This window comes from Condylura cristata, unplaced genomic scaffold (assembly GCF_000260355.1).
Source record: "Condylura cristata isolate star-nosed mole 26May11 unplaced genomic scaffold, ConCri1.0 scaffold00021, whole genome shotgun sequence".
Lineage (NCBI taxonomy): Eukaryota > Metazoa > Chordata > Mammalia > Eulipotyphla > Talpidae > Condylura > Condylura cristata.
Genome location: NW_004567122.1, coordinates 9,030,289 through 9,057,462, shown reverse-complemented (window position 1 = coordinate 9,057,462; position 27,174 = coordinate 9,030,289). Strand labels below are relative to the sequence as shown.

Here is a 27,174-nt window from a genome sequence, read left to right as displayed (position 1 = left end):
ACTTGAAACAAGGGTACCATTTTCCCACTGAAATTTGCAATGGAAAAATTGTATCTCCACTATCATTTTTTAAAAAGATTTATTTATTTATGCTTACAGAACTTGGGTACAGGCCAGAGGTGTGGTGGGTGAGAGGATTCACCAGAGACAGAATGGGGAGCAGAATAGGCAGATTGTCAAAGTACACTGCTGAGGGGAGCAGCGGGCTGGCCAGGAGAGGGCTCCCCGTGCCATGTGGGTCAGTTTCCTGGCCCGTGATCGAACTTGTGCTGCAGTGGTTTCGAGAGCTTCATAATGTGGTGCTTTAACCTGTTGTGTCACTAGGGAGAGCCCTCCACTATCATTTTTAATTCCCTGAGCTGTACCACTTAATGGGGATACTTTTAGACTTGAACTAAGGCAGTGAAGGGATTCCAACCTAGGCATGACAGTAAAAAATGGTATATTTAGTCTACACAAGCAGAAAAGTACTGATAATTCTCGTCACATACTTAGATGATAGTCATTTGTTGTGTGTCCACCATTTGCCATGTTGCCTCTCATCCTTATAAATGTGTAAAATGGAATTATCATCTTTTTATTACACACAAGCAAATGAAATTTGGAAAGGTTAACGGTGATCCATTGAGGAACTACCAGGATCCCTGAATCCTAGCTCCACCCCAATCCACAGCAGCACCTCCTTCCCCACCCCATCCTTATGCAGTGAGCAAGTTTCCTAGAGGCCAGTACACTTAGCAGACAAGCTCAGATCAATGCAACTTTCACATTTAACTGGGACTTTGACTGCTTATTGCAAAGTACTTTCTTAATAGGCCAAATAACTAAAAGTAGTTTCTCTCCCTTCCTTTCAACTTCAGCCCATTCTGATGTCTCAGCTTTATGGTCCTTACACTACAAGTGATAAAATGAGGGAAGACAGTAAGCAAAAGGAGAGGAAATCAGAAATTGATCATTTTTGCAGACTTATTTATATTGCACATGAAAATACGGTGATATGGACTAAGTAGTGTTCTTTGATCTGTCCCCTTCAAAGCAGCACTTCTCTTGCTCTCCACTCTCTTGAAAGTGGGTAGAGAGGAGTTGGGAAGAAAAGGTCTTTTGATGCCTGCTGGGGTCCAGTAACTAATTAATTTAATTAATAAGAAACAAGGATTTGACCCCAGGACTGCTAGACTCTAAACTGACTGGTAGAACTGGAATCCCAGCTGGATAAAGTAGGTTTCTATCAAGAAGCAACATTTCCCTCAGGAGAAGGGAAGATTTTCCCAACAATTTGGACTTTTTAGATGTAAAGTCTGCTGGCTAGAAGTAGAAATTTCCCCCACCAATAGTTTTCAAGAAATACCTGGAAGTTCACTTGTCAGGCAGTTCTGGAAAGATTTCCTGCCTTTGACAGAAAGTTGGAGCTCTAAATCCTTTTCAGCACTCAGGTCCTGTGAATCCCAGATCACCAGCCAGCACTTCCAGTGCTGCTTCGCTTTCAGTCTATTTTGTCTTTCCAACTGTGGCCACAGACTCCTTGCACCTGAAGAGTCTGAAAAACCACTCGTTATGCTTAGAAGAACAACTCCGAAGATGTATTTAACTCAAACTAGTTTTTATTAGCTTTCAGGGCCTATGGAGAGGAAGAGGGAGAATACATTAAAGAGGACAAATCAGAGAGGACAAATGCTCCAGCGAGCAGGTGAGGGCAGACTACCGTTGGCATTTGGGGCGCCTGAAGTACAGCATGAGGCAGCAGCAGCAGCACAGGGAGGAAAATGAGGATACCTTGCCTGCTTCACTAACACAGTTGGAACAGGGTGACTTAGTTTGATGGGCGAAGAATTTAAAAGGCTATTCCCCCTACCTTAGTGGGCATTTCTTAAGTATTCTGCTCAGTAGCTTACAGGGAATTATCTCAATGACCCTCACAGACATCTCGCAGGCAAGAGCAGTTACTTTCCTTTTTTCACAGAGGCGGAGCCTTTGGCTTAGAGAAGAAAGAGAAGCTGGCTAAAATCTCACTGTGAGTAAGAGCTAGAGCCACATTCAATGGCAATTTGATTCTCTGGTTCAAGTAACCCTTTTTTGGGGGGGATAGGGAAGGATGGCTATGTCTATAGCTATACCATTTGTAGCTGTATCTTTGTATGTATCCTTCTGTTAACGTGTAATTTGGGTAACCTTGGAAATGAATCTGTAGAATTACTTTCCATGTCGGTATTATCAGTCTTGTCATCAACCTTGGTATCCAGGTTAGCTGAATTAGATAAAAAGAAATCAAAATTTGAAAAGCTATTCTATTTTACAAAATTCAACTTAAAACAGTAGGAAAAAGGGAGATAAATGACTCTTCGGAGCAGTATGGACATGATAATGTCAAGCAGGACTTTTACTCTTGAATACCATCTACAAGCTCAAGAGCCCTTATATATGGTTTTACTGGTTATTTATAGGATGCTGGTGTAGCCACAGTTAGTCAGATGTCTTCATGGCTGAGGACAGGCAGGGACGAGTGACCCCGATAAGGCAATGCCTGCAATATAACTATACCCTGAGTCACTGAGTTATTTAGCTATACATGCTTTATTTTCTGGATCTTTTATTTCCTTGCACTTTTAACTTAGTAGTGTATATTCTTTTTTTTATATTCTCCCCACCTATAAGTTGGTAGTGTTTTATAATTTCATATCTCTCAACAGTCCCCAGACAGGCCCTCATATTATTTGATTTTCCCCTTTTATTTGAAAAAACAATGCTCAGTGTTCTTATAGCAAAAATTTCCACTTGGAATTGTACAAGTAAATACTGTTTTTATACCACATATATAAAAGCTCCTAGCTTTCCCAAATACAGCCGCTACCCAAATTGTAAATGGAACTTTTCCAAACGTTATTTTGTAGATTGGTTTTTGGAACTCTGTAAAAGTAATATGCATACTGCATATCCTTCCAGATCAAAGTACACAGGAGCTATTCAGTTTATCATATGCATGAAGTAAAGTGATCCCCTAAACCACCATAAGCCAAATGTTCATATACAACATGGTCCCCATACAAGTGCAGATATGCAGATATATGTGAGCCCCGCCTGCACCCCCAAAGATGCCCACCCTCCCTGCTGTGAATTGGGAAGGGGAGGCCATTGTTCACTTGTTTGGGTTTAGGCCATGTACCTTGGGGGAGCTAACTCTTGGCCTCCAACTCAAGAAGGCTGTTTGGTAGCATTGGAGGCAGAATGCCAAGGGGGATAGGTGGTAGCTTCCTGGGGCCCTTCAAGTGCTGTGGTGGGGAACTCTTGTGAGAGGTCACTTGTTTCTTTCTGCTCCCTCTCCTGCTCCTTTGTTGTTGCCAAAAGCATTGTAAGGCAGCATCAGAGGCAATTCCTGTTCTGTTCTTTGGCTTTGACATCTGTGATAGAGGATCATTGGAATCAGAGCTGTGGCTATGAAATACCTAACTGAGGTTGAGGGAGAGGATCCCTTCCTGTAAGCACAACCTGCACCCCCAAACACACACACACACACACACACACACACACACAAGGATGTGGAAGAGTATGGGATGGAAACTAGAAATCCTAACCCTCCACATGTTGGTAGCATCAAAGAGGTATGAAAGTAGAGAGGGAAAGAAAGTATTAACAGAGAAGGGAAGTAATAATTAAAGGACAGACCCAGGTCACACTTGGCCAGTTAAATAGAGGACACAACCCAAATTGAGGTCCCTAAACTTACAGTCATATAAAGAACTATTTTATTTTGTAGGAAAGGTATGTTTTAAAAGTGAAATGATTAAATCCAGATGTAGAATTTTCTGTAGATAGCTCGCTTTATGTGTCAGTTTCCTAATCTGTGAAATGTAAGTAGGCCTTGGGAAATCTGCTCATCTTAGGTAGTCCAGGTGGTTGGGAGAGATCCCAGCTTGCCCCGAGTTCCCTCCTTCCTATCTGCAATGCATCCTCTCCTCTCATAGTAACCTTGGGAGCCACAAATGAACAGGCTTTGCCCCACAGCCCAGGATGTGTGAGGGCAATGTGTGTGCAAGCCATATGAGGTGGGCAGGCAGCAGGGTCTAAATGGAGCCAGCCTGAACCCCCAACTTGAACCTTTCCTGCCTGATCCATCAAGGCAGCAGCAGAAAGTGAAGTGGCAGCTGGAGAAGAAAAGGGTGAGTCTTATTAGAATTTTAGCCTATTATATCGTGCATAGTGGCAGGTGAACTCTCTGCCTAATCCATCTCCCCCAGAGTATAGCCCCCAAGTTCATGTTTAAGTATGCTTTTGAAGCCAGAAAAGTAATTTTAAAAAATAGTAAAAACAAACTTTTTAATAAAAAAAAAATAGTAAAAACATCTTGAATGAAGATTTGACAAATATCTTTTGACTTCCTAATATTCCTTTTACCCACTTCTTATTGAAATAAAATAAAATATTTCATGAATAAGAATGGTGGAGGGAACTAATGAGATGATTTGTCAAACTTAAACTAAACTGGATTATATGAGTTAGGATAAAATTTAAATTCTTTTTTTTTTAAGATTTATTTATTGGGGTACAGGCTAGAGATGTGGAGGGTGAGAGGCTTCACCAGAGACAGAGTGGGGAGCAGAACAGGCAGATGGACGAAGTACACTGCTGAGGGGAGCAGCGGGCGGGTCAGGAGAGGTCTGCCTCGCCATGTGGTCGCCTCCGGGGCAGTCGGGAATCGAACTCATGCAGAAGTGGCTTAAGCTTCTCAGTGCTGTGCTTTAACCCGCTGCGCCACCAGGGAGGGCCTAAATTCTTTTTTTTTTTAAAGATTTATTTATGTATACATACAGAAATGGGGTACAGGCCGGGGGTGCAGGGTGGTGAGAGGATTCACCAGAGACAGGGTGGGGAGCAGAACGAGCAGATCAACAAAGTATACTTCTGAGGGGAGCAGCGGGCCAGACAGGAGAGGTCCGCTGAGCCATATGGGTCACCTCCTGGGTGGGGATCCGGTGGTGATCAGGGATCACACTGCACTGAAGCAGCCAGGGGCTTGGCTCTGCATCACCAGGGAGGTCCCTTCATTTCTAATTATAACCTCAAGTAGGGTACATTAATTTAGGAAAAAGTAGTTGATCCCCACACAGAAACATGATTATTCCAGGACATAAACTATTACTGGCTACCAGAGTGGGGGGGGGGGCACAGTGAGGAGAGGGGTAAAAGGGGACTATGGTGGAGTATTGTGGGTGGTTGGTGCTGCTCTAGGGATGGCAACACACATCCGAAAGGGATGATCTAGACCTCTAAGGCATGCAAAATTTGTAATCCAATGTTACCTCAGTAAATAAGTAAACCAATCAATCTGTCTTCATGACCTCCCTTCTCTTTATCTTTAGTGGCACCGTTAGAAACAATTGAAAGGGGAAATCCTAAAACATCCCCCTCCAGTGATTTTTTTTTTTTTTTTAAGTCTAAGCCATCTGTTTCTGGGTGACTGGGGGCTGCTTGAAAGGGCTCTGCTAAAGCCCAGAGCTTCAAAACCTCCTGTTGTCAGATTCTGCTTTAGAGAGACAACTGAGCTAGCCTAGCTCAGTCCCTGGCCTGCAGGAACCAGGCAGGTGCTAGAGGGGACGTTCTGGCTAGGATGGCAAGCAAGGCAGATGAAGTCTTCTCTGGTTAGACAGGAAATTTGGTATTAAGAGAGCATCCCTGAGCGCCAATAATAACCAAACAACTGGTGTTGTCCAGGGCACCAGGTGGACCGTGGGACGCAGGAAGTAGAGGGTTCAAGCTCTTTGCCCCGGGTTGGCTCTGGAATTTAATTTCAGCGCATGTTTACTCATCAGTGTTTGGGCACGGTGTTAACTACCGGGATATAAACGTGAATGGAACGTAGTCTTGCCCTTGAGGAGCTGACCGTTCAATAAAATGGCCTCAGCGTTTTTCGTGGACTTTTATAACTTTTACCTGCAACTTGTCAAGGGCGAGTGGTAACTAAATCCATCCACAGTTTTCCTCTGAAGATTTCAAAGCGAGAACACAAGGGCGGCACGGGGGTGGCAGAGCTATGGCTGCGAGGACCGGAGACAGGCTTGGGAGGCGCCAGACCCGGAGTTGTGGGGGTGCTGCCTCCTGGCAAGGGACAGCCAAGACCGTCCCCCGCATCGGCACTCTCGGCTTGGCCGGGGCACGGAGCGGCCGCGGCGGGGCCAGCAGCTAGGCTGGTGGGGCCGGGCAGGGGACCCGGGCCAGGCTGAGGGCTGGCACCGGGGAGACTGCGCGCCCCGAGCCCGCAGCTAGGGGGCAGAGTTCCCGGGCTCCGGCGGCCGGCCACCTGGGGCTCAGCCCCGCCATTCCCGGCAGCGTCCGCGCCTTTTCTTTGCGGGTGCTCTCCGAGCTCAAGCTCAGGATTTCACAGCCCGCCACCGGGCGGGGGCGGGGGCGGGGGCAGGGGACACGCAGAGACTGAGGCGAGGCGGGGAGAGGGAGGCGGTGAGCGCGGGGAACAGGAGGGGGCTCGACTGGGGGATTCGAGGGCCGCCGCAGCCCCGCCCCCGCCCCCTCCTCTCCTCCCCTCAGCCGCGGAGTTGCGGGGGAGCATGGACCAAACCCCGCTGCTCTGGCACCATGATGCTCGCGAGCTTGGTGGTAGTTCTGATTTTAGGGGCGCTCCCCGAAGTGGCCGGTTCTGAGGCGGTCCTCAGTTACCCTCTTCACCGTCGGCATCGTCATCCGCCCCCTCCGGCTCCCCAATACTCCTATCACCTTCCCATTCAGCAGCGGCAGCAGAGGACGCCTCCACCGCCCCCTCTCCCGCGCGCCCCGCGTCCGCCGCCGGCGCTCCCTGCCCCGCGCCCGCACGCCCCCCACGCCGGGCACGCGTCCCGGCCGCACCCCGGGGGCTGCCCGGCCCGCGAGCGCTGGGTCAACGTGACGGACTTCGGCGCCCCTTGCCTGCGCTGGGCAGAGGTGCCGCCCTTCCCGGTGCGATCGCCTCCGGCCGGCTGGGCTCCGCTGCGAGGGCAGCGCCACAACTTTTGCCGGAGCCCAGACGGAGCGGGCAGACCCTGGTGCTTCTATGGGAACGCCCAGGGCAAGGTGGACTGGGGCTACTGCGACTGTAGACACGGTGAGTGACTGCCGGGCAGCGACAGAACTGGGGACTGGCGGGGAGCCCGGCGACTTGAGGGGGCGTTAGGCGTTTGAGAGGTGTGAGGTTGTGGTTTGCACTGCCCTGTGTGAGGGTGGTAGTGTCTGAGTTGCCTACCTGGTACCTTGGTCACTTGATTTTAAACTAGCAAAGGCAAGCTTTGTGTGTGAAGGTTGTCAGTGGTGATATTTTCTCCGAGGGACTGTGCTTTGGGTTCCTGGATGTTGTCTTGTTTCTGGACAGTTGTGTATGTGTGTTCTCCAAATCAGCTTGCTTTGAGGGTGTTACCGTATTTACATAAAAGAGACACAGTAAAGGAAGAGAGTTCTCATTCCTTGAAGAAAACATTAAAGTCCAGGTGATAACCAGTAACCTTCCCTTCCCCTGCCCTCCAACCCGAGATTTGGAAAAATGTGGTTACTCCCACCACTGACCTCGGTTTGTTAAAGTGTGGTAACATTTCTGGGTCAAAATTCAGTTTTTCAAAATGATGTTTATATTCTGGAACACAGAATGGTAAATACCAGTGAGTGAGACAGAAGGGAAAAGAGATGGGAGTATTAACTGGGAAGAAGCAATTTGATAGAGTCAAATGCAGATGTCAAGAATGCTGTTATGTAGCTTTGTCTGTGTGGAACATCAGTATTAGCTGGTTAACAGCAAGAGTCAAGGTTGGAAAGATATTCTGGTTTTGTACTAACAGTGAAGGCATCACAATAATAGATTTAATCTGCTTTTGGAAAACACTTCATTTTGAGTTGCAAATCTTAGTGCTGCCCTCCACCTTCCAGCTGAGAAAAAAAAGCCTTCTGTCCTTCAAAGTTTGAATGTTCCTTCAAAATTATTTTGGCAGCTCTCCATCCAAACTGTGGGGCAGGGTTTTCACGATTTAGGATTTTGAAATATGTTGTACTTTGTCTTTGGAGGTAATTTGGAGGTTAGCCTCCACAGTGCCATCCTTTTTCTACAGAAAATTTTATTGTGCCTTCAATTGCATCAGCCCTTTGAGCTAAAGGTAAGTGATACGAAGGTTAAGATCAATTATCCTTCATCCCGGAGAATGAAGTCATCGTTGTACTCGTGTTTCATGGACAGAATGCCAATGTGATTACAAAAAATTTGAGGTGATACCAAGCAGAGAGCCCCAGCATTGTCTCAGTATGTACTGTAAAGGTTATTTATGTAGTGCAGTCTCTTGTTTAGCAAACACTGGCAGTATTTTCTTTTCTTTCCATTTTTCTATTATTCTTAGTTGTATGTATGAGTAAGGATACAATACTTAGGCAATAAATGTATGGGGAAAAATAAACAAGCTTTCCTTAAATGTATATTTAAACATAACTACTGAAAAGAAAAAAAGGAATTTAAAGTTAAAACGTTATATTGATCTATGACTCTTTCTGACATGACTCTTTTGATTTTATATTTCAAACGAGAAGAGGAATTCGTCCTTGCAATCACCTACTTGTGTTGAATAGGAATTTACACCTCACAGCAGCACAGACTCTTTGTGATGCTTTTATGTGCACAGCTAATTTGCACCAGACTGCACTCCAAACACTGCATAATTGTTGTTTCTAAGCCTGGGGTGAAGTGATTTGAACACCAGAGAAACAAAAGAAATTGCCCAAGATGGGAGATAACCCTTCTCCCCCACCAAAAAAGAGCCGGGGGTGGGTGGTGGGTGGGAGAGGATGACCATTGACTGGCTATGTAATAATCTCCTTACTTTTACAGCTTAGTCTTAATAACCAATGCTTCCCGTCCTGGCATTTACTTCCCCAGCTGTGATTTGTCATAATTCACATCTTCAAAATGACTACCATCTTCTGAAGCTTATGGCTTTCTGGGGCCTACATTGCACATAGAAGTGCGAGCAAAGTTCTCATGGGATGATGAGAAGAATATGAAATTGTCCTTTACAAAACACTGGTGTTTACATTTGGCTATGCCTTGTTGGGCAAGATTCTCACTCCCAGAGTTTTGGTTTCCTTGTTTGGAGAAAAGCCATTTTGAATAGATTGATTCGTGGGACTTTTCTAGCTCAAAGCATGTACCAAAATGTCCTGGTCTGACGCTCTGTGTTGGGCTAAGCATTTTATGTGTTAGTTTTTTATCTTGTTCTCATAGCAACATTATAAGGTAGCACGCATTTTCACTTCACAGCTCATCTTGCTCCAGTTCTTTAATTAAGTAAACATAATGCGATATCTGTGCTGTGTGGTGATCTTATTGTTCTTTCAGGACTAGTCTAGAAGGAAGGGGAAAGGGAATTACATTTTGTACAGAGCACATGATTTCTGGTTTCTGATGATTTCAAAATACTGAGTTTTTTTTTTTTTTTAATAGCAGTGAGGACAAAAGGAAAGCAAACGGGTAGAAATGAGATCCCTGCTTTAAAAAATAAACAAGAGGCCAGACTTCCCTATGTAGTTGCATGAGAGGAATGAGAAAGTTGGTGTCACAGGAGGAGAGTTGGTGGGTCTAGTTTGGAGGAGAGTGGTAGGAGCTCAGGTGAGCTTGCGCAGGGCATGGACATGCCAGTGGCCTGGATGTCTGAGTACAAGCAAGCTGATGTCCAGCCCTGGTTGTCTGAAACTTGGAAATTAGTAATAGAGAATTATTCAAGAATCCATACAGCCCAGGGATTTAGCTCTCAAAATGAGCCTTAGAATCGGAACGCGGAGAGAATTGTTAAAATGCAGGTACCTGGACACATCTTGCCTTCAGAGGGCTTGCTTGAAGAAATTCTTTGATCTGGCCCAAGAGTTGCCTTATTAATGAACAGTCAAGAGGACTTGGATGCTGGAGACCCTTTCTCACAGTCAGGGAAAGCCAACAGAACCCACCTAGAATTGCAGAGGTGGTCATCACGCAGACTGAGATTGCCCTTCTGTGAGTTCACCGTGCTAGATTTAGGATTGGGCACAGGTAAGCGTAACATCACTTTTTGTGTGGTTTTAGGAAATGACACCAACTGGTTTTATTTGACCGGTGTGGGATGATAGCACCTGATTGACCAGAATCTGACTATCAACTGAAAGCAAGCTTGGTTATTTCCATATTTCTGTAGGAACAGTGAAAGGGCTATTAATTCGCCCCAACAGTGAGTAGGAAGGGAAATCACTTTTCTAATCTCTGGTTAGCAAGACAGATGGGACAACTTGGTTGATGCTGTGTTAGAGGCTTCTCTTTGGTCTAAGCAAACAAGTCAGCCACGGTGACTGAGGGCTGCTGGGTAAGAAACAAGCACAATAAATCATAATACGATTTTACCACACCAAATGATTCCGATCTTACCGGAAAGAATGATTCATAGATCTGACTTCTTGTCATGCCCTGCTAATGCCTTCATGTTTACCTATTCCCCCAAATCTACTGATTCAAATAGAGAGACTGATTTGTTTGACAATTACTACTGTTTACAGGCTGTGCTCTTTGAAGTCCATCTGCTGTTTGAAGTGAATGTTAATTAAAAAATTGGTGGAAACCTGTCTCCCAGTTTTTAACACTGCTATTTGATTCTATGTAGTAAGGGCTGGAAAACATGTATTAGCAACAGACTTGATACATTTCCTGACCAGATTTGAAAGCAGACCTCAAACTGCTATTCCGATTAAGGCAGATATCAAATATGTTGATTTGGGAATATTATCTGACCCTCTACTACTGCCAAGGATTTTTTTTGGCTTGTTTGTTTTTAAGAAGATACTAAGATGTCCATTTTCTATTGTCTTTTATGAGTGATAATCTGTGACTATATGTATGTACTTACTATCTTTGAGTGTGTGTATGTGTGTTTGATTTGAGGTAATCTTTGGAAACATAATTCGGTCTGCTACTATGAAGATAATCCTAAATGTTCTACAGTAAGAGACATCAAAAGTCTCTTCTTTTGATGGGTCCTATCCGGCTACTAACCTGGTAATTGCTAAAATTATATGTAAAAAGTGAAAAGATGCTGATGATAATGTGAAGGGAAGAAGATAGATACAGAATATATATACAATATGATTAAACCGAACATAAAGAAGCCTGAGAAAAGTTAGAAAGAGAGAACAAATGGTAATATTGAGTTGGGAATGAGGGTAGCTTGGATCAATTAGGATGATTTTGGTGGAGAAGGGAAAAAGTCCCAATTGACAGAAGCGCTGAGGTTTGTTGTTTATATTCTAAGAAGTTAAGCGCCAATATGGCATGCCTCTCTGTCTCTCTGCACCTTTATTCTCAAAATGTGACTTTTATTCCTAGGCCAGTGGTATTCCAGGCCTCACAGGGATATAGAGCAACCTCAGAAGAGAGGACTCCTAAGTCACATGGAAAGAACAAGGAAACCTCCCAGAATTCTCTGGCAAAATTCCTTTTCCATTTCATTGGTCAAGATTGGATCATCTGTTCCTTCCTGAGACTCTCTAGAAAGAAAAACAGTATTTCTAATTCCTTAGACCAGTCAGGATTAACAGATGGGGGCTCTCCTTCAAGAGGAAGCAAATAATTGTGGAAAAGAACCACTGGAGTCTGCTAGGAAATGTAGTTGGATTTGTCTTTATATTTGGGCAAGCACACAATTCAAATTAGTAAGTAGTTTAAATTGTGCTGTGAAATACATTATCTAGATTTAGTCATATCTAGATGAATAACATTTAGATTTTGATAATCATGGTTAAAATGCCTGATTTATTATTTTCAGAATGCTATTTGTAGGCCTAGCAAATGTATATCTCAAATGAGGAACCAGTTCTCAGTTGAGCTGTCAGAAGAATACCGAGTATTTTCATTACCTTTTCAGTGATACCTACTTGGGAGATAGATAAGAGGATTGCTATAAAGTGTAGTTTAATTCCATCATTCATGTTGTACCACAAGATGGAAATACAATAGCGATATCTTTTGTTTCAGGGTTCAGAGACATACAATTTGTGAAATTTCTGCTAGGGTTATATGCGTTTATTGTTAGTATACCATAATTTTACCATGAGTAGGTTCTTGTTTTGCATAATGTTGTATAATATTTTAAATCCAAGAACAACTGATAGAATTTATAAATTTCTAACAAGCTCAATGTAAATGGGTAGTATTACTTATTCAAAGGATATGCTCTCATTTTGAACTAGACCAGTTCAGATTTTTTCCCCTCAGTACTAAAGGTATCTGCATGAATAATGAATGAACAATGAATATGAATTATAGATGTGAACTAATGGAGGCAAATATAGTTTAGTTGGATCTTGCTTTAGGGGAATGTTCCATATATTAAGAGATGAATTATTTTATCTTGCTATAGTGAATTTGAATAAAGTCTATTTCACAATGCGAAAGCTTGTTTTACTTAAAGATAAATATAGACAAAAACTGTATACTTTAGAACTCTCAAGTAGGGTATAGGAAAAAAACGGCATCAAAATTGACCTGACATTCCCTATCATTCTTGAAAATTCAGATCCCCAATTCATTTGTTTTTTGAGACTATGAGCTTTTGTATTACAGTTTGTCATTTAGAGAGGAAATTGTCATTTATTTTATTCTTCTAGTGTTGTTTTTGGTTTAGACACAGGATTGTTTGATCTATTTGTGAAATGTATGTACTAACTGTTCAACATGTGATGGATCCTTTTCTATTCTTCTTAATTATGTGTAACCTGAAATTTCTAGTACTTCAGCTTTAAGTATACTTTGTCAGGGACATGAGCAAGGACTTGATTATCACCAGCATATATTCTTTCTGATTCCATGAGAACAATAGAAATGACTAAAATTAATTATTTTGTGCCCTTCTAAAGTTCAATAATAAATGAGAAAAGATTTGTATGACATTAATTTTCTTTTATTCATTTATCAAACTGATATTAAAGGATTTAAAAAATGTTAATTCTATCCAGAACACATGGGGATAGGTCTTTAGTTTTTCTTACTTGGATTAGTCAACTAAATAGATAATATCTTTTCATTTGGTTTATATTTAGCTTTATGGAACACAGACAGTGTAACTCATTGATTTGTGTCCTAATACTGTTTCAGGCATTCTTGCAGTGTGGAGACAGGAGGTCTTGTTAGTTGTCCTAAGGGGGACAATATCAAAATGACTTTATTCCTTTGATAAAATTGCTGTCATGAGCATCACAAACTGAGCATCTTAAGTACAACAGAAACTATTGTTTTGCAGTTCTGAGACTGGAAGTCCAGGATCAAAGTGTCAGTAGGACCGTGCTTCCATTGCAGGTACCAAGGAATGCTGTGCCAGGCCTCTCTCCTAGCTTCTGATAGCTCCGTGGCTTGTGGGATTATAACTCCAGTCTTCAGAGGTGCTCTCACTCTCTCTGTCCTCTCTGTGTCCAAATTTTTCTCTTTACAAGAACTTAGTCATATTGGACTAGAACTCATTGTAATGATCTCATCTTAACTTGATCATCTACAAAGACCCCAATTCCAAGTAAAGTCACTTCATCTTTTCAAAGGACAGAGTTCAACCCACAGCAATAGTTTAAGACTGAAGAACCAATAAAACTTGTGAAGGGAATTTATTATAGGCAGCTGTTCTTCCCTCGATTACTGTATTGATCGAGATGGATAAAATGGTCAAAGAGGATGCTTCTTGAATGTCTCTTTGTTTTGGGAATTCCTGCTTGTCTAAGGAACATATTTCTGTGCCATGATTCTTTTATGTTCTTTTTCCTTTATAGAACTGGAGATATAAATACATAAAAGAAAACTAACAGTAAAGCAAAAAGATAGTGCATTTAACATTTTGGGGTAGGGAATGAAGATAGCAGAATTCTGAGGAAAGCCACTCATGGCAGATTTTGTCTTGAGGTAATTACAATACCAGAAGACAGTTGACCATTTAGTTTTACTCTGCAACAAATTCTCTGGGGGCTTCTTTTCCATGCCATGCCATCATATATAGCTCTACAGTTCCAGATCTTCTGTTAATGGTTTGGTCTGTACATGTACGATCCCTAATACACTGATCCAAAATCAATGCTTATGACTTCAAATTTTAAATTATTATTAACACATTTTAAAAACTGGAATATTTACAGTAGAATAATTGCCATCAAATTGGCACTTGGGGGACTTGAAGACAGAGCATTCCTAGATCCATTAGGAAGGGTCCTAGGGCAGGGTCCTGAGACATTAGCTGAGACTAACCGCACAAAGTGCTAGGCTTCAGTATGGAGTATTGAGTATGGAAATATTGAGTATGGAAAGAACGCAATTGAGCAATATTTGCCAAACCGAGACTTTAGCATTTACCTGAACAATTTTTTTTAAGGATTTATTTATTTGTGCATATAGAACTGGGATACAGACCTGCGGTGCAGAGGCAATGAGAGGATTCACCAGAGACAGAGTGGGGAGCAGGATAGGCAGATCTATGAGGTACACTGCTGGGGGAGCAGTGGGTAGATAGGAGAGGTCTGCTGTGCCGTGTGGGTCACCTCCCTGGCTGGGGATCAAACTCTTGCTGCAGTGGCTACAGAGAGCTACTTAGTGCTGTGCTTCAATCCATTGTGCCACTAGGGAGGGCCTCTGAAGAACTTTATTGCTTTAAATATGAGCCTACCTGGCTTTGACCTTTGTAAATTGATTTATTGTTTCATGTTGGTTTTTGCTTTTCATGGAGTTGGCTTTTGCTTTTTATACTTCTTCACCTTGTAGTTATGCACCTATGAATTTGCAAATGTCTAGTCTTTCTACAGTTGTGTATAGCCCATGGGAGGATCATCAGAAATCCACCTCTCCCTTATATTATAGCATGTGAAATGTTATAGGCTGTCTCTGCTCTTTCTGGCAAATTTATACCCCTTTAATAGTTGGTGGAATCATTGAACAATATATTAAATAAAATGGCAAAAGCCAACATGGCATAATGCATACCTGAAGTTTGACAAGGTACTTATTATATTGAGGGGACTTTACTTGCATTCTAAAACAAGAGGCTATTAGTAAGGGTAGGAATCTTGGAGGTAATAGGTTTCAGTTCTATCATTACTAAGTTTCTTTCATCCATGGCTCCCTCATCAGTGAAGTACAGTTTTTAAAATCTTGACCATCTCAATCACTTTTGGAGAATAAGTGCAGCAAGAACAATGTAAAATCAAAAACAAACAAAAAACATTAGTTATCTAAAGGGTATATAATATAAATTGTGTGTCAAAATATTTCTTATTTTGGAGCTGATTGTTATATTACTATGCAGATTTTAAAAATACCTCTTCTGGCCCTCCATGCTGGCACAGTGGGTTAGGATGTAGCAGTGCAAGCTGGCTGCCGTCACTTCAGTGTAAGTTCGATCCTGGCCATGGAGGTGATCACAGGGTGCAGCAGACCTCTCCTGCTTCCCCTGCTGCTCCCCTCAGCAGTGTACTTCATCTATCTGCCTGTTCTGCTCCCCACTCTGACTCTGGTGAGTTCTCTCACCGTCCCTGCACCTCTGACCTGTACCCTGGTTCTGTATGCATAAATAAATAAATCTTAAAAAAAATAGCTCTTCTAATTACTAGAATAATTGTGCACATCATGGATTTATATAACACTAAGAAATCTTTGAGGCCAGCGTAGATAATTTTTCATACTACTTTAGAACTGTATATGGCTTTGAGGAAGGGATACACTAAATGGAAGGCCATTGCTAGGAAGGTTTGCATGTTGGGAATGTTGTGCTGCAAGTGGATTTTGACAGAAAACTCGTTAGTCATAGATGTGCAAGTTGCCTTTCGAGAGCTGCAAATATTTGTATTCATCTGTTGCAGAAAAATTGGATGAGTGCTCCTTATTTCTTGCCAGGTAGTAGATACAGCTAAGTGAATCCAGGCTTTCAGAGTGTGTTTGGAGCATCTGAGCAAGGATGGTGAAACTGATAGTTGACTTGGAAACGTTTTTCAGCTGTCATTGCCGTTCCAGCAATGCTATGGTAACAGTCACACTTCATGCAGTTTTCTCCTCACCTCCAGATATCTTAATTGTATAGATAATATGCATGCATCATTTCTTCTTGGTAGCTTTTTGGTGATTCAGGCATTGTTTGACATCTTACTCTGATGATTTAACCTACATAAGTAGAATTTCAGTATATTTACATTACTAGAATTTTCTTCCAACTCTTGACATGAGTAATTTGATGGAAGGAGGTTAGAATTAATAAAGAGATAATAGATTAAATATTATTTCAAGTATTTGAGGTGTCAAACTAAATTCTTTTAAAGTACATGGTTGGTTGGTTTTTGCAATATGCATGATGGTATGTGGGTCTCTATAGAAGAGATTTTGTGATTAAAAATCTTTAAAGTCTTCAAACATATTTCTTTAAACTTTTCTGCTGTTTGTTCTTTTCATTGAACTACACAGGCTTCCTGTTAGTATGAATAAAAGAGGTTCTGAATGTATAGATGATTTTAGATCATCCGTTATTGAATGACCCATAGCCACATTTTCTCCTGAATAACTGGGATCTGATAATGTAATGCTTTGCCTCCACTTACTATTGTTTCTTATTTGAATTATTTTAAAACCATACATAACTTTGCAAATATATAAAATATGACAGCATATTTTTGTAAGACTTAATTTTTTAATTTTGTGATCTGTGAAACACAGTCCATCATAGAACAGTTTTGAATGGAATTTTAGTGTCTGACTTTGATTCCATCTTTCCTGGCGTGTGTTTCTATTGCTGCCGCCCTGCATTTCAACAGCAAACCAATGCCCATGAGAAGGGATGTCCCTCAGAGATGAAACTTAAATTGCTGTTCCAGGTGTGTTTGAATTTAAATTTTGGCTTTTAAGGTCTGAAAAGAATCACTCCTGACTTGACTATAGAGAAGTAAAGTGGGGGTGTGATTGGATGACCACCATAGGGAGGCCAATTTCTAGGAACACTTGATTACACAACACCATTCCTAGCCCAAGGCCATTTTCTAAGATTCACATAAGGTAATGTTTTCAGCACTGACCCTTCTTTGATGTTACAGATACAGTTGTTAGACTTTTCATGACTACTGCTTGAAGCTGATAGTAGAAAAAAGAGTTTTACTCTTTAGTGGACAAACCAATCAGACAGGAAGAGAAAACACACCAAATCACAGCTAATTTATAAGGGGAACCCTGAACTTTGTTTTTGTTTTTGTTTCTTTTCTGTGACCTCAAGTGAAGATGAAAGGTGGCCCTTACGGGGTAAGAGCTTCCTCTGTGATGTAAACTACTATTTGAAATGCAGTATCAAGACATTTATTATACTCTTCCACACTTATCCTTTTATAATTATAATTAGATTTTCTGTTTGGTTCAATAAAAATCAAGTGTAATTAGCATTGACATTAGGATGCAGTTTACTCCCCTCCCCCCAATAAAAAGGCTGCTCCATCCTCATTTAAGGAAAGAAGCAGGTGCTATAACTGGTGGAGACTGGACTGCTCTGACTGAATCTCTCACCACTTAATTGGAAAAATCACATTAGCTGAGGACTAGTTCAGTCTGTTCATAGGATTATTTATTATTATTTGGGAGTCTATTCATTGTTAGGGTCAGTACGAGTTGTAGGTAGCAGAACTGAGTCAGAAGGCACAGTGGAAATGTATGTCAGTGGTGTTTGGGGCACAGTGTGTGGCAGCCACTGGCGTGACTCTGCTGCCACGGTCATTTGTGACCAGCTGTAGCTGCGGTGAGTTGACCTGCCCTGGACCAACTCCATCTGCTTGTCTGAGGATAGTGCTGGGCACCTTTTGTGCTGTGGACACATTACCTCTTCCCCTCTTGTGCTTACTTTCTTCTCAGAACCACAAAAGGGTTGCAGAGAACAGACCCTCTTCCACTGGAAAGACTGGGTTGTCTGACATGTAAATGCACTTCACATATTGCTGTGTACACACTGAGAAATGAACAAACGCTCAGTGATTGAAAGGTAAATGCACCTTTTGCTAGGATGCAAAGCACCTGATGCTGAGAGTTGTGATTTTTTCAGTAGCCATGCTGCAGTAGGCCGTTGTCATTCTTTCAGCTTCCTCGTTGAGTCCCCTGACTTTGAGTCCCTCTCCTTTGAGTCCATTTCTGTGTAGTGGAGAAAGGGTTGTGCACCTGTGTTCTAGTTTGGTGATGGAGGTTGGGGCGGGAAGTGGATGGTGGCTGGGGCAGGCTCAGGCCTGAGGGTCATCCCAGCTTCTATTAGTCTAGCGTGGGCCATCCTGGGAAGCTCCTGGCTCCTTCGTCACCACAGATACTCTCTTTAAAACAGTGTTCTCGCCAGGCCCAGCACCTTTATGTTTTGTATCAAGGGGTTTCTCCTGGAACAGAAGGCTCCATTTTGAACAAAAGGTTTTGTTTTTGTTACCATTCTTATTCTGTTCTTACATCTTGTATATTATTCCTAAGTAGGCATGCCAAATGCTTTCCTTGACCTTTATTCCTAGAGATGTTTAGGGAGCTTGGAACACATCTTTTTATATAAAACATGCTAATGCATCGACACTTTGCACGTGTTTTGGATCACTAGTAAGTGGTAGTACCTAATAGGAAGATAGAAATGAAAAAGTTAGTCAGCTCTAGAAAAACCAGCAAGAATGTCACTCTGCTGGCTTCCGCTATCATCCCACTGAGAAAGTGAAGGCTTACATTTTATCATCCCACTGAGAAAGTGAAGGCTTACATTTTACATTATGATCCTAACACAGCTGCAGGGGGGGGTTAATGCAGTGACTGCATTATTTAAGTAATGATAAAAGTAGCATTGTTACAAATGAGGATGAAAGAATGAAGGCTGGAGTTTACTGTGTCATCAAGTTTGAGAATGATGGTTTTTCTTTTGAGGGCTTGATGTCATTATATATTTGTAGACTGGCTTCTGTATCGTCCATTCTATACTTACGTTTATTATCCTCTATTCAGGGGTAATAAAGTTAGGGAAGAATAACATTCTTTTGAGACTTAACATGGGGCACTGTGCTGAATGTGAACCATGGTGTGATAACAAGAGTGTCAACTGATGAATGAGTATAAACTATCTTTCTGCGAACACAAACTTTAGATCCAGTTGCTTATATTATCTCTTATTAGTTCATTTAAGAAAAGAAGTACTCAAGAGCAGTGCAATCCAGCTTTATTGCCTTTAAGATACATTCATCTTTTAGATGTATACACATGTATTTACTGTTTGGTTTTTGGAATCTGTTTCATGGAGACATTTCTAGAGAGTATGGTGTTAATCATACTGGCATCGAAGTTTTTTTTTTTTTTTTAGGTATAGCATCAATTTATACATATTAAAGGCTACTTATAAAATATGTGGATTAGATGCATTAAGTCAGTTCTTGTTTGTATGCCATTATTTTATTAGTTTCAAAATCTTGCTACCAATCATGATAATATTTGAAAAGTGGTGAGTGGATATCAACTCTTGGTGTTTCTTTTCTTAGATGTTGGAATAATAATCATCTTAAAAGTGTTATCATAAAATTTTAGAGTAGATAAGACTCTTAAAGCACTCAGACTTCTTTCTTTACACATCAGAAGGCAGAACAGAGAGAGGTTGCTGCTTAGAGAATTTTCAGGCAAGTCTAGACTGGATGCAAACTCTCACTGGGCATGTGACACACTTCTTGCACAAAGCCAACCAGCCTTCCTTTTTATATTCATAGTATTTGCCCATTTTCTTAAAAAATGAGCCCAGTTTTAGATGCATAAATAAATAAATCTTTTTTAAAAATGAGCCCTTTCTGAAGATGAAACATGCCTGTCATCATTCAAGATTGAAAAGATTACCGTTGGTAGCCACCACAAGTTCTGATCTGATATTTTTATTTCCTTGACCTAGTATAATTCATGTTATTTTTCCTCCTCTACAACCACCTCTACTGGTTTCTTCCATTTTTTAAAACCCAAATGATTTGATAAAATATCTATGTTCGATAAGCCCGGCATGTCTGACTATTATCCCTCCAGAGGAGTAGCAAAACAAACTCCATTTTTGGAACTGGGCTTTAGTCCCACTTAATGGAGCAACATCCGTTGCTGAGGAGATGAAGAAAATACACTGCTTTGTGAAAAAGACATCTGGCAGGGAGGGGCATGTCTTTGGAAGATGGCAGAAAGCTGCCTTCACATGTAGCTTTCCCCATGGTAAAAAAAAATATTTATTCTCTTTTTTAACTTTCATTGGTTTTCAACATGTTTACAGATGATAAAAGTGTCTTAGTTAAATCATTTCCTAAAAGAGTTTAAATATTGACTTAGGTCTGAATCATCATATTCCATAGGCTAGTTGATGGCTCTCAACTAGTATTCGCTAACAATTTGAAAGCCACTGGATTTTCAAATGGTATCTCAGTTTCACTGTTTTCTGCTTTATCTAACTTGCTTCTACAAAATTATATTCTTTATATGAAAGACTTATCTTGGTTATGGAAGATTATGATGGAATCAAGATGGAAAATCAGTTTTGAACCAATTGTAAAATATAGCAATTAAAAGACATTTTCACTCTGTAGAATGGAATATAATCATGGTGCTAGTATTCTTCTTTGCATAATTAGATAGCACATTCTATTTGAATGGATTGCTACCTTGACTCAGTGTTCTTCTAAGTCTATATACAAGGCATGAGGTTATTTGTAGAGTAAATTCAGTACACAGACGTGCACATGTTTATATGAACTGGAGTGGAGGAGGGAACAGCTGCCCTTCATGATGGCTGATGGGTTTAATGGAGAACATGGTGTGTTTGAATGTGTCACCACAACCTGAAGCTTCCTCATGTCCCCTCCGACATTTGTATATTTTCCTTAGGGACAGCAATATAGCCAAGTGTCAAGGGGCATGAAATGCTAGCTCCAGCCTAAGGTATGAATATTGAGGAGAAATAGAAATACTCCCACATTCAGACCAATTTAGAACCATCTCTATGAATTGACTGAAGAACCTATAAGATGACATGACCTTGCTCTGATACTTATCTGGGTGGATGAGGTGCATGTTAAATTTTGTTATCTATAGGTTTTTTTTTTTTTTTCTTTTCTTCTTAATGCTCTCTCTACCCTTGGGTAATTCTACTTTTGACAAGTTTCTGCTTCTTTATACATTACTGCTTCAAGGATGATGTGAAGTGGGCTTCTTAATGCACTGCTTTTTGTAGATTACTTGTATGTTATGTTCAGCATGACTGATAAAGTATTTAATGTTTTTCAAGTAGTGGAGTAAGTAAAATTTTGAAAATAAGAACTTTCTTCTGAGGTATTTATTTAGTTAAACAATTTCAAGCAATCTACCAGTTAATACTTTGGGTACAAAGATAAATTTAAAGTCATCTATTAGCATATGTAAATATAGGAGGTTGAGATAAATTAGAAGGGAGAATGAACAAAGATTCTCAATGGTGTAATATATGAGAATGGGAAATTAAGCCTCTCAAATCAGCAAACACTGAGTGGACCTTCAGGCACAATGATAGACCTTTGATACATTCTTATTTTTTTTTTTAAGATTTATTTGCATACAGAAATGGGGTATAGACCAGAGGTACAGGGTCAGTGAGAGGATTCACCAGAGACAGAGTGGGGAGCAGAACAGGCAGATCGACAAAGTATATTGCTGAGGGGAGCACAGGCGAGACAGGAGAGGTCTGCTGCGCCATGTGGATCACCTCCCAGGTCAGAAATCAAACTCGTGCTGAAGTGGCTTTAGCTTTATCATGTTGTGCTTTTTTTTTTTTTTTTTAAAGATTTATTTATTTGTACATACAGAACTGGGGTACAGGCCAGAGGCTCAGGGGCGGTGAGAGGCTTCACCAGAGACAGAGTGGGGAGCAGAACAGGCAGATCGATGAAGTACACTGCTGAGGGGAGCAGCGGGCGGGTCAGGAGAGGTCTGCCGCGCCATGTGGCCACCTCCCGGGCAGGCGGGAATCGAACTCATGCGGAGGTGGCTTTAGCTTCTCAGTGCAGTGCCTTAACCCACTGCGCCACCAGGGAGGGCCTCATGTTGTGCTTTAACTTGCTGTGCCACCAGGGAGGGCCCTGATACATTCTTTTAATTTGGAAATTAGTGTCTTGTCAATCTAGTACTTGTTGCTCTCCAAACTCTTGGGTGGGCACTAGGTAGAGGAGGTAACAATCTAAATGTAAATGCCTCAGAGTTGTATTTATACATCAGTTAAACATGAGTTAGCTACTTCAGTGAATGTATTTTCAAATGACTTCTTGTGTGTTTGTTGGAGGATGTGGGATGTAACTAAATTTGACCTTGAGCTTTCCATAGTTTTGTAATTACTTATACAACTGGAAAAAAAGACCCCCCACCCCCACTTTAAAATTAAGCAGAACATTTAACAATGTAAACTTACAGGCTTTATTTAGTTGATTTTGAATTTCCTCTTGAAAACTTTTTGTTTTTCTCCTTCCTCCTAATTTACCCAGGTGGTAGAAACAGGGGAGAGAGAGGAGGATATAACACATCATCCATCATTTTTTGTATATTTTTCTTATTCTGTTAAAGGATCAATCAATATAATGTAATTTTTTGCTTAATTTGCTAAAAACTTAGTAGATTTAAGTTTCTTGATATCAGCCAGCCATCAATTATAAGTAACTATTATACAATTGTGAGAATAGTTAGGTTTTCAAACCTATCTTAATCTTTTTACAAATTGCAAATGTTTGTTGTTAGCTAAATTACAAATATCAGAATATAAATATATACAAATATTTGTAGATCTGAATCTGCTGCAAAAACGCAAGTATGATTATTTGAATATATATGTGCATATCCAAATACCATTTGCTGACTTCCACTTAACTCTGGAGAAGGGGGAAGCATATTTCACATGGCTAAAAGATTAATATTGGACCAAGAGTGCAGCTAGACTTCCTAAGAGAAGCTCAGTCTGTTCTGAACCTTTTACTCCACTACACCCTTTATTCCAGAAAAAAATTTCACTGCCTCACTATTTCCCAGGCATGTTAAATGTTGGGCCTCTAACATTTAGAGGCCTTTCTCGTACGGCCATTTTGCCTGAACTATCCTTCTCCCATGTCAGATTTCTGAAATCTCATCCATCCATCTGGGCCCTCTTCAGTTCCAGCTTCTTGAGAAGAGGTCCCCTAAGTACGCCCAACGGTGAGCAGGCACCCTTGCTCCGGCACCCCTGCAGGGTCTTCTTGGTGACCTCTTCGATGTGCTTTGTGCATTTACTTAGGCACGGCGTCTCCAGGAAAGTTCTCTAGTGCTCCACTGGAGGCCTTTCCCTGCTTGATGCAGCATTTGCACTCAGCAGGTGCCTGGCCTTTGTTTGGCAGAATTGGACACATCGCTCATTATTTCTCCTTGTTTGGGCTATCCTTTCTAGGTTTTTACCTGTCATTTGCCAGTCCACTCAGTTTGAGCATGTGTGTTGTGTGCTTTTGAATGGGCCAGATACCTGAGATAATAAGGGAAGGGAAGGCCACTGTCTCTATCCTTTATCCAGTTGACAGATGGTAGACAATAGGCATATAACCAGTGAACCACTGACTGCTTTATTTTTTTAAGGTTTATTTATTTATGCATACAGAATTGGGGTATAGGCCAGAGGTGCAGGGATGGTGATAGGATTCACCAGAGAGAGTGGGGAGCAGAAGAGGCAGATTGACGAAAGTACACTGCTGAGGAGAGCAGCGGGTGAGACAGGAGAGGTCTGCTGCACCATGTGGGTTGGCTTTCGGGCTGGGATCAAACTTAGGCTGCAGTGGTGGTAGTTCTGGGACTTAACCCCTGTGCCACCAGGCAGGCCCCACTAGCTGATTCTTAACAGAGGAAATGAAGATGAGCTGTTGATATCCAAATCAACTTCAGTAGTTTCTTAGAGGTATAGGACATGATGTCACCACTTGCTTAATCACTTAACTTGATTTTTACAAGTATAAACATATTTCTGTACTGAAAACTAGGATGTTACAAACATAAATGCTATCCTTAATAATTCCATGTTGGTAATGGCCAAGTCACTGCAAATAAAAAGAATCAATATCACCACCACATTGTCATCAAAATCAAATGTATGTTCAATAAGTTGCAGTTTTGAGTGTGTCCTTTTTTAATATTTATTTTATTTACATATAGAACTGGGGTACAGGCCAGAGGTTCAGGGGTGGTGAGAGGATCCACCAAAGAGTGGGGAGCAGAACAGGCCGACTGATGAAGTACACTGCTGAGAAGAGCAGCGGCCAGGTCAGGAAAGGTCTGCTGTGTGCCATGTAGGTCACCTCCAGGGTGGGGATCGAACTCATGCTGAAGTGGCTTTAGCTTCCTAGTGCTGTGCTTTAACCCACGAAGCCACCAGGGAGGGCCCAGTGAGTGTGTCTTTTAAGGTTGTTGGGGAGCGAGTTTGGACTCCTTCTCCTTAAGGTAGTTTGTATGAATGTCATTCTACTTGGACAGTGCTTTAATTGCTCACAATTGCTACAATATTTTTTAGGTATGTGTGTACATCCAAATCACTGAAGTGACTTAATATTATTTAATTGTTGAGAATGGCAATGAAATTGCATATACTTATTTATGCATACAAGAACTAGGGTACAGGCCAGAGGTGCTGGGGGCATGAGAGCATTCATCAGAGACATAGTGGGGACCAAAATAGGCAGATTGACTGAAATACACTGCTGAGGGGAGCAGCTGAGGGTGTGTGTGTGGGGGTGGGTGGTGGTCAGGAGACATCTGCCCCGTGCCTTCTGGGTCGCCGCCTTGGCTGGGAATTGAACTCACACTGTAGTGGCTACAGATAACTTCTGCACTTTAACCCATTGCACCACCAAGGAGCATCCAGCATATACTAATGTTAAGATTCAGTCCCAACATGTAGTATTAATTACTGTTTAATTCCCTCCTTCTCTCCCCTCCCCCCACCTCACAGGCCCAGTGCTCCCCATCATCCGCCTTGTGGGCGGGAGCAAGACCTACGAAGGTCGCGTGGAGCTCTACCATGCTGACCAGTGGGGCACCGTCTGCGATGACCAGTGGGATGATGCGGATGCAGAAGTGATCTGCAGGCAGCTGGGCTTAAGGTTGGTTTTTCTTGCACTATTTTGTACTGAAATCTTTGAATCTGTTTTTCCTCACCCGGAGAGGTGTGGTGTGTTTAAACCGCCCATTTCCTTGAACCAGTAGAAAAGGCCACCTTTTGATCTTTGTACTGGCTGCGGGCTCTCTGGAGAGAACGTGTTCACTCTGCAGCCTAGCCATTTGTTTCTGAGTTTGATTTTATATCTCTCTGATGCTGATGCTGAGCTGTTTTTCGTTAGTATCCTTGATGCTACTAAGACACCTATATCCATGCCCCAAATAACAAGAATGTTTAGAGTATTGTAATAGCATAGTTAACTTTAACAGCTATAAAAGGGATAACTATAGATTTAAGCTATGTGGGAATTTTTATCATTTATGTATTTGTGTAGAGAAAAAAACCTTTTCTTTGGCTTAGAAACATGCATAGAAACATGAAGTGACACATGGTGAAAATTACTTATAGCTCCAGAAATGATTCTAATAATTGTTGTAATGTCAAGCTCTTTCTTGAGGAGCAAAGATATTTTTTCCCACTTTTCAGTAGAGGCCATGTTGACAAAAAATGACCTAATTCTTAGAAAGAATATAAGAGAGAAAAAAAAAGAAAAATTCTGGGTTGTTTTACAGCTTTCTCCAATGTTAGTTCTTTGCTCCTTTTGTTCGAGGGGGTTCACATTGGGAACAATTAAAAGGGAAAAGTATCTCCATGTATACAAAGCAACAAAGATCCTCCACAGGCCCATGCAACAGCCAGCCATCCAGCTTGGTAGACTTCTGTTTTTATTATCGTTTGCCTTTTTTGTTTAATTTTGTAGTCTCTCATAAGTTTGCATTAAAATCATTTTATGCAGCTGCCCTTCCTCTTGAGTTTTCCTAACTTAAAGATACAGTACTTTCGGCCCTCCCTGGTGGCGCAGCGGGTTAAAGCACAGCACTGAGAATCTGAGGCCACTTCCGCATGAGTTCGATTCCCGCCTGCCGCCTGCCCGGGAGGAGACCACATGGCGAGCCAGACCTCTCCTGACCCGCCCGCTGCTCCCCTCAGCAGTGTACTTTGTCGATCTGCCTGTTCTGCTCCCCACTCTGTCTCTGGTGAAGCCTCTCACCGCCCCTGAGCCTCTGGCCTGTACCCCAGTTCTGTATGAATAAATAAATAAATCTTAAAAAAAAAAAAAAAAAAGATACAGTACTTTCAGATGAAATCATTCTTAATGGTATGTGGCTGGTAGCAGGCAGCGTAATTGCCACTTGTCTCCATAATTTGTTCTTTAGCAATCATCTCTGTCTTACTTGCTTTGTTGGACTCTCAGAGGGAAACTATGCAACCTCCTGGTGCGGTGGCTACAGTTTCCTAGTGAGATGTTGTCTTAAAGTCGCCCACACCCTCATGCCCATTTTTAATGGTGTCTGTAGACAGAGGTAGTTGGCATACTTCTAAATACAGGAGGGATACTGTGCTTAAGATACTTAGATTTGATTAATGTGGAACTTGGAGAAAGATGAGGAGCAGGAAAGGAGGCAGCCGGATGTTAGGTGGCTGAGCTTAAGTTTTACATACACACATACACAAGGAAAACGATGGCGTTTCTGCTGGAGATATTAAATTTAGAGTCCCTTTGTGCTTTTCAGATTAGAGCATTTCCTCTGGTGTTTTGAAAGTGCTTAAAAGTGAGCTCAGGACTATGATACATGTTTTACTGTGTGGATATGATGTAATTTACAGAGGAATTTACAATGTTTGAAAATTTCTTTCCTCTTATTTTTTTGTATGCTATAAAATTATTATATAAACCTATGTTATTACTATCGGCCAGTTAGAAGAAAAATTCTGGTACAAATTGCTTTTCAAAAATGTTTCTTTGCTTTTTTATTTTCCTGTTCATTTACTTAAAATATATATTTTATAAGCATAGCCAGAAAAGTAACTTGGTTCATGGAACAATTGAACAGGAGAGAGTCCTTGTTTAACAGTCAGGTAAGGAAGCTGGTCCCTCTGAGATAACCCAAAGCCCTGAGATCTATTGTTAGTGAGAGCCGGA

At 41.5% G+C, this 27,174-nt stretch overlaps 1 protein-coding gene across 2 annotated transcripts in view; it reads left to right on the top strand.

The window, feature by feature from the left end:
- Window positions 1-6,434: 6,434 nt before the first annotated feature.
- Window positions 6,435-27,174, top strand: part of PRSS12 (protease, serine, 12 (neurotrypsin, motopsin)) — a 56,936-nt gene continuing 36,196 nt past the window's right edge. Inside the window, exons 1-2 of one of the 2 annotated variants that reach the window (XM_012727969.1) lie at window positions 6,435-7,087; window positions 24,984-25,134. In XM_012727969.1, coding sequence (XP_012583423.1) covers window positions 6,586-7,087; window positions 24,984-25,134 — 653 coding nt within the window. In that variant the 5' untranslated portion in view covers window positions 6,435-6,585. The remainder of the gene's footprint in view (window positions 7,088-24,983; window positions 25,135-27,174) is intronic. The other variant, XM_012727968.1, reaches the window with a different exon arrangement.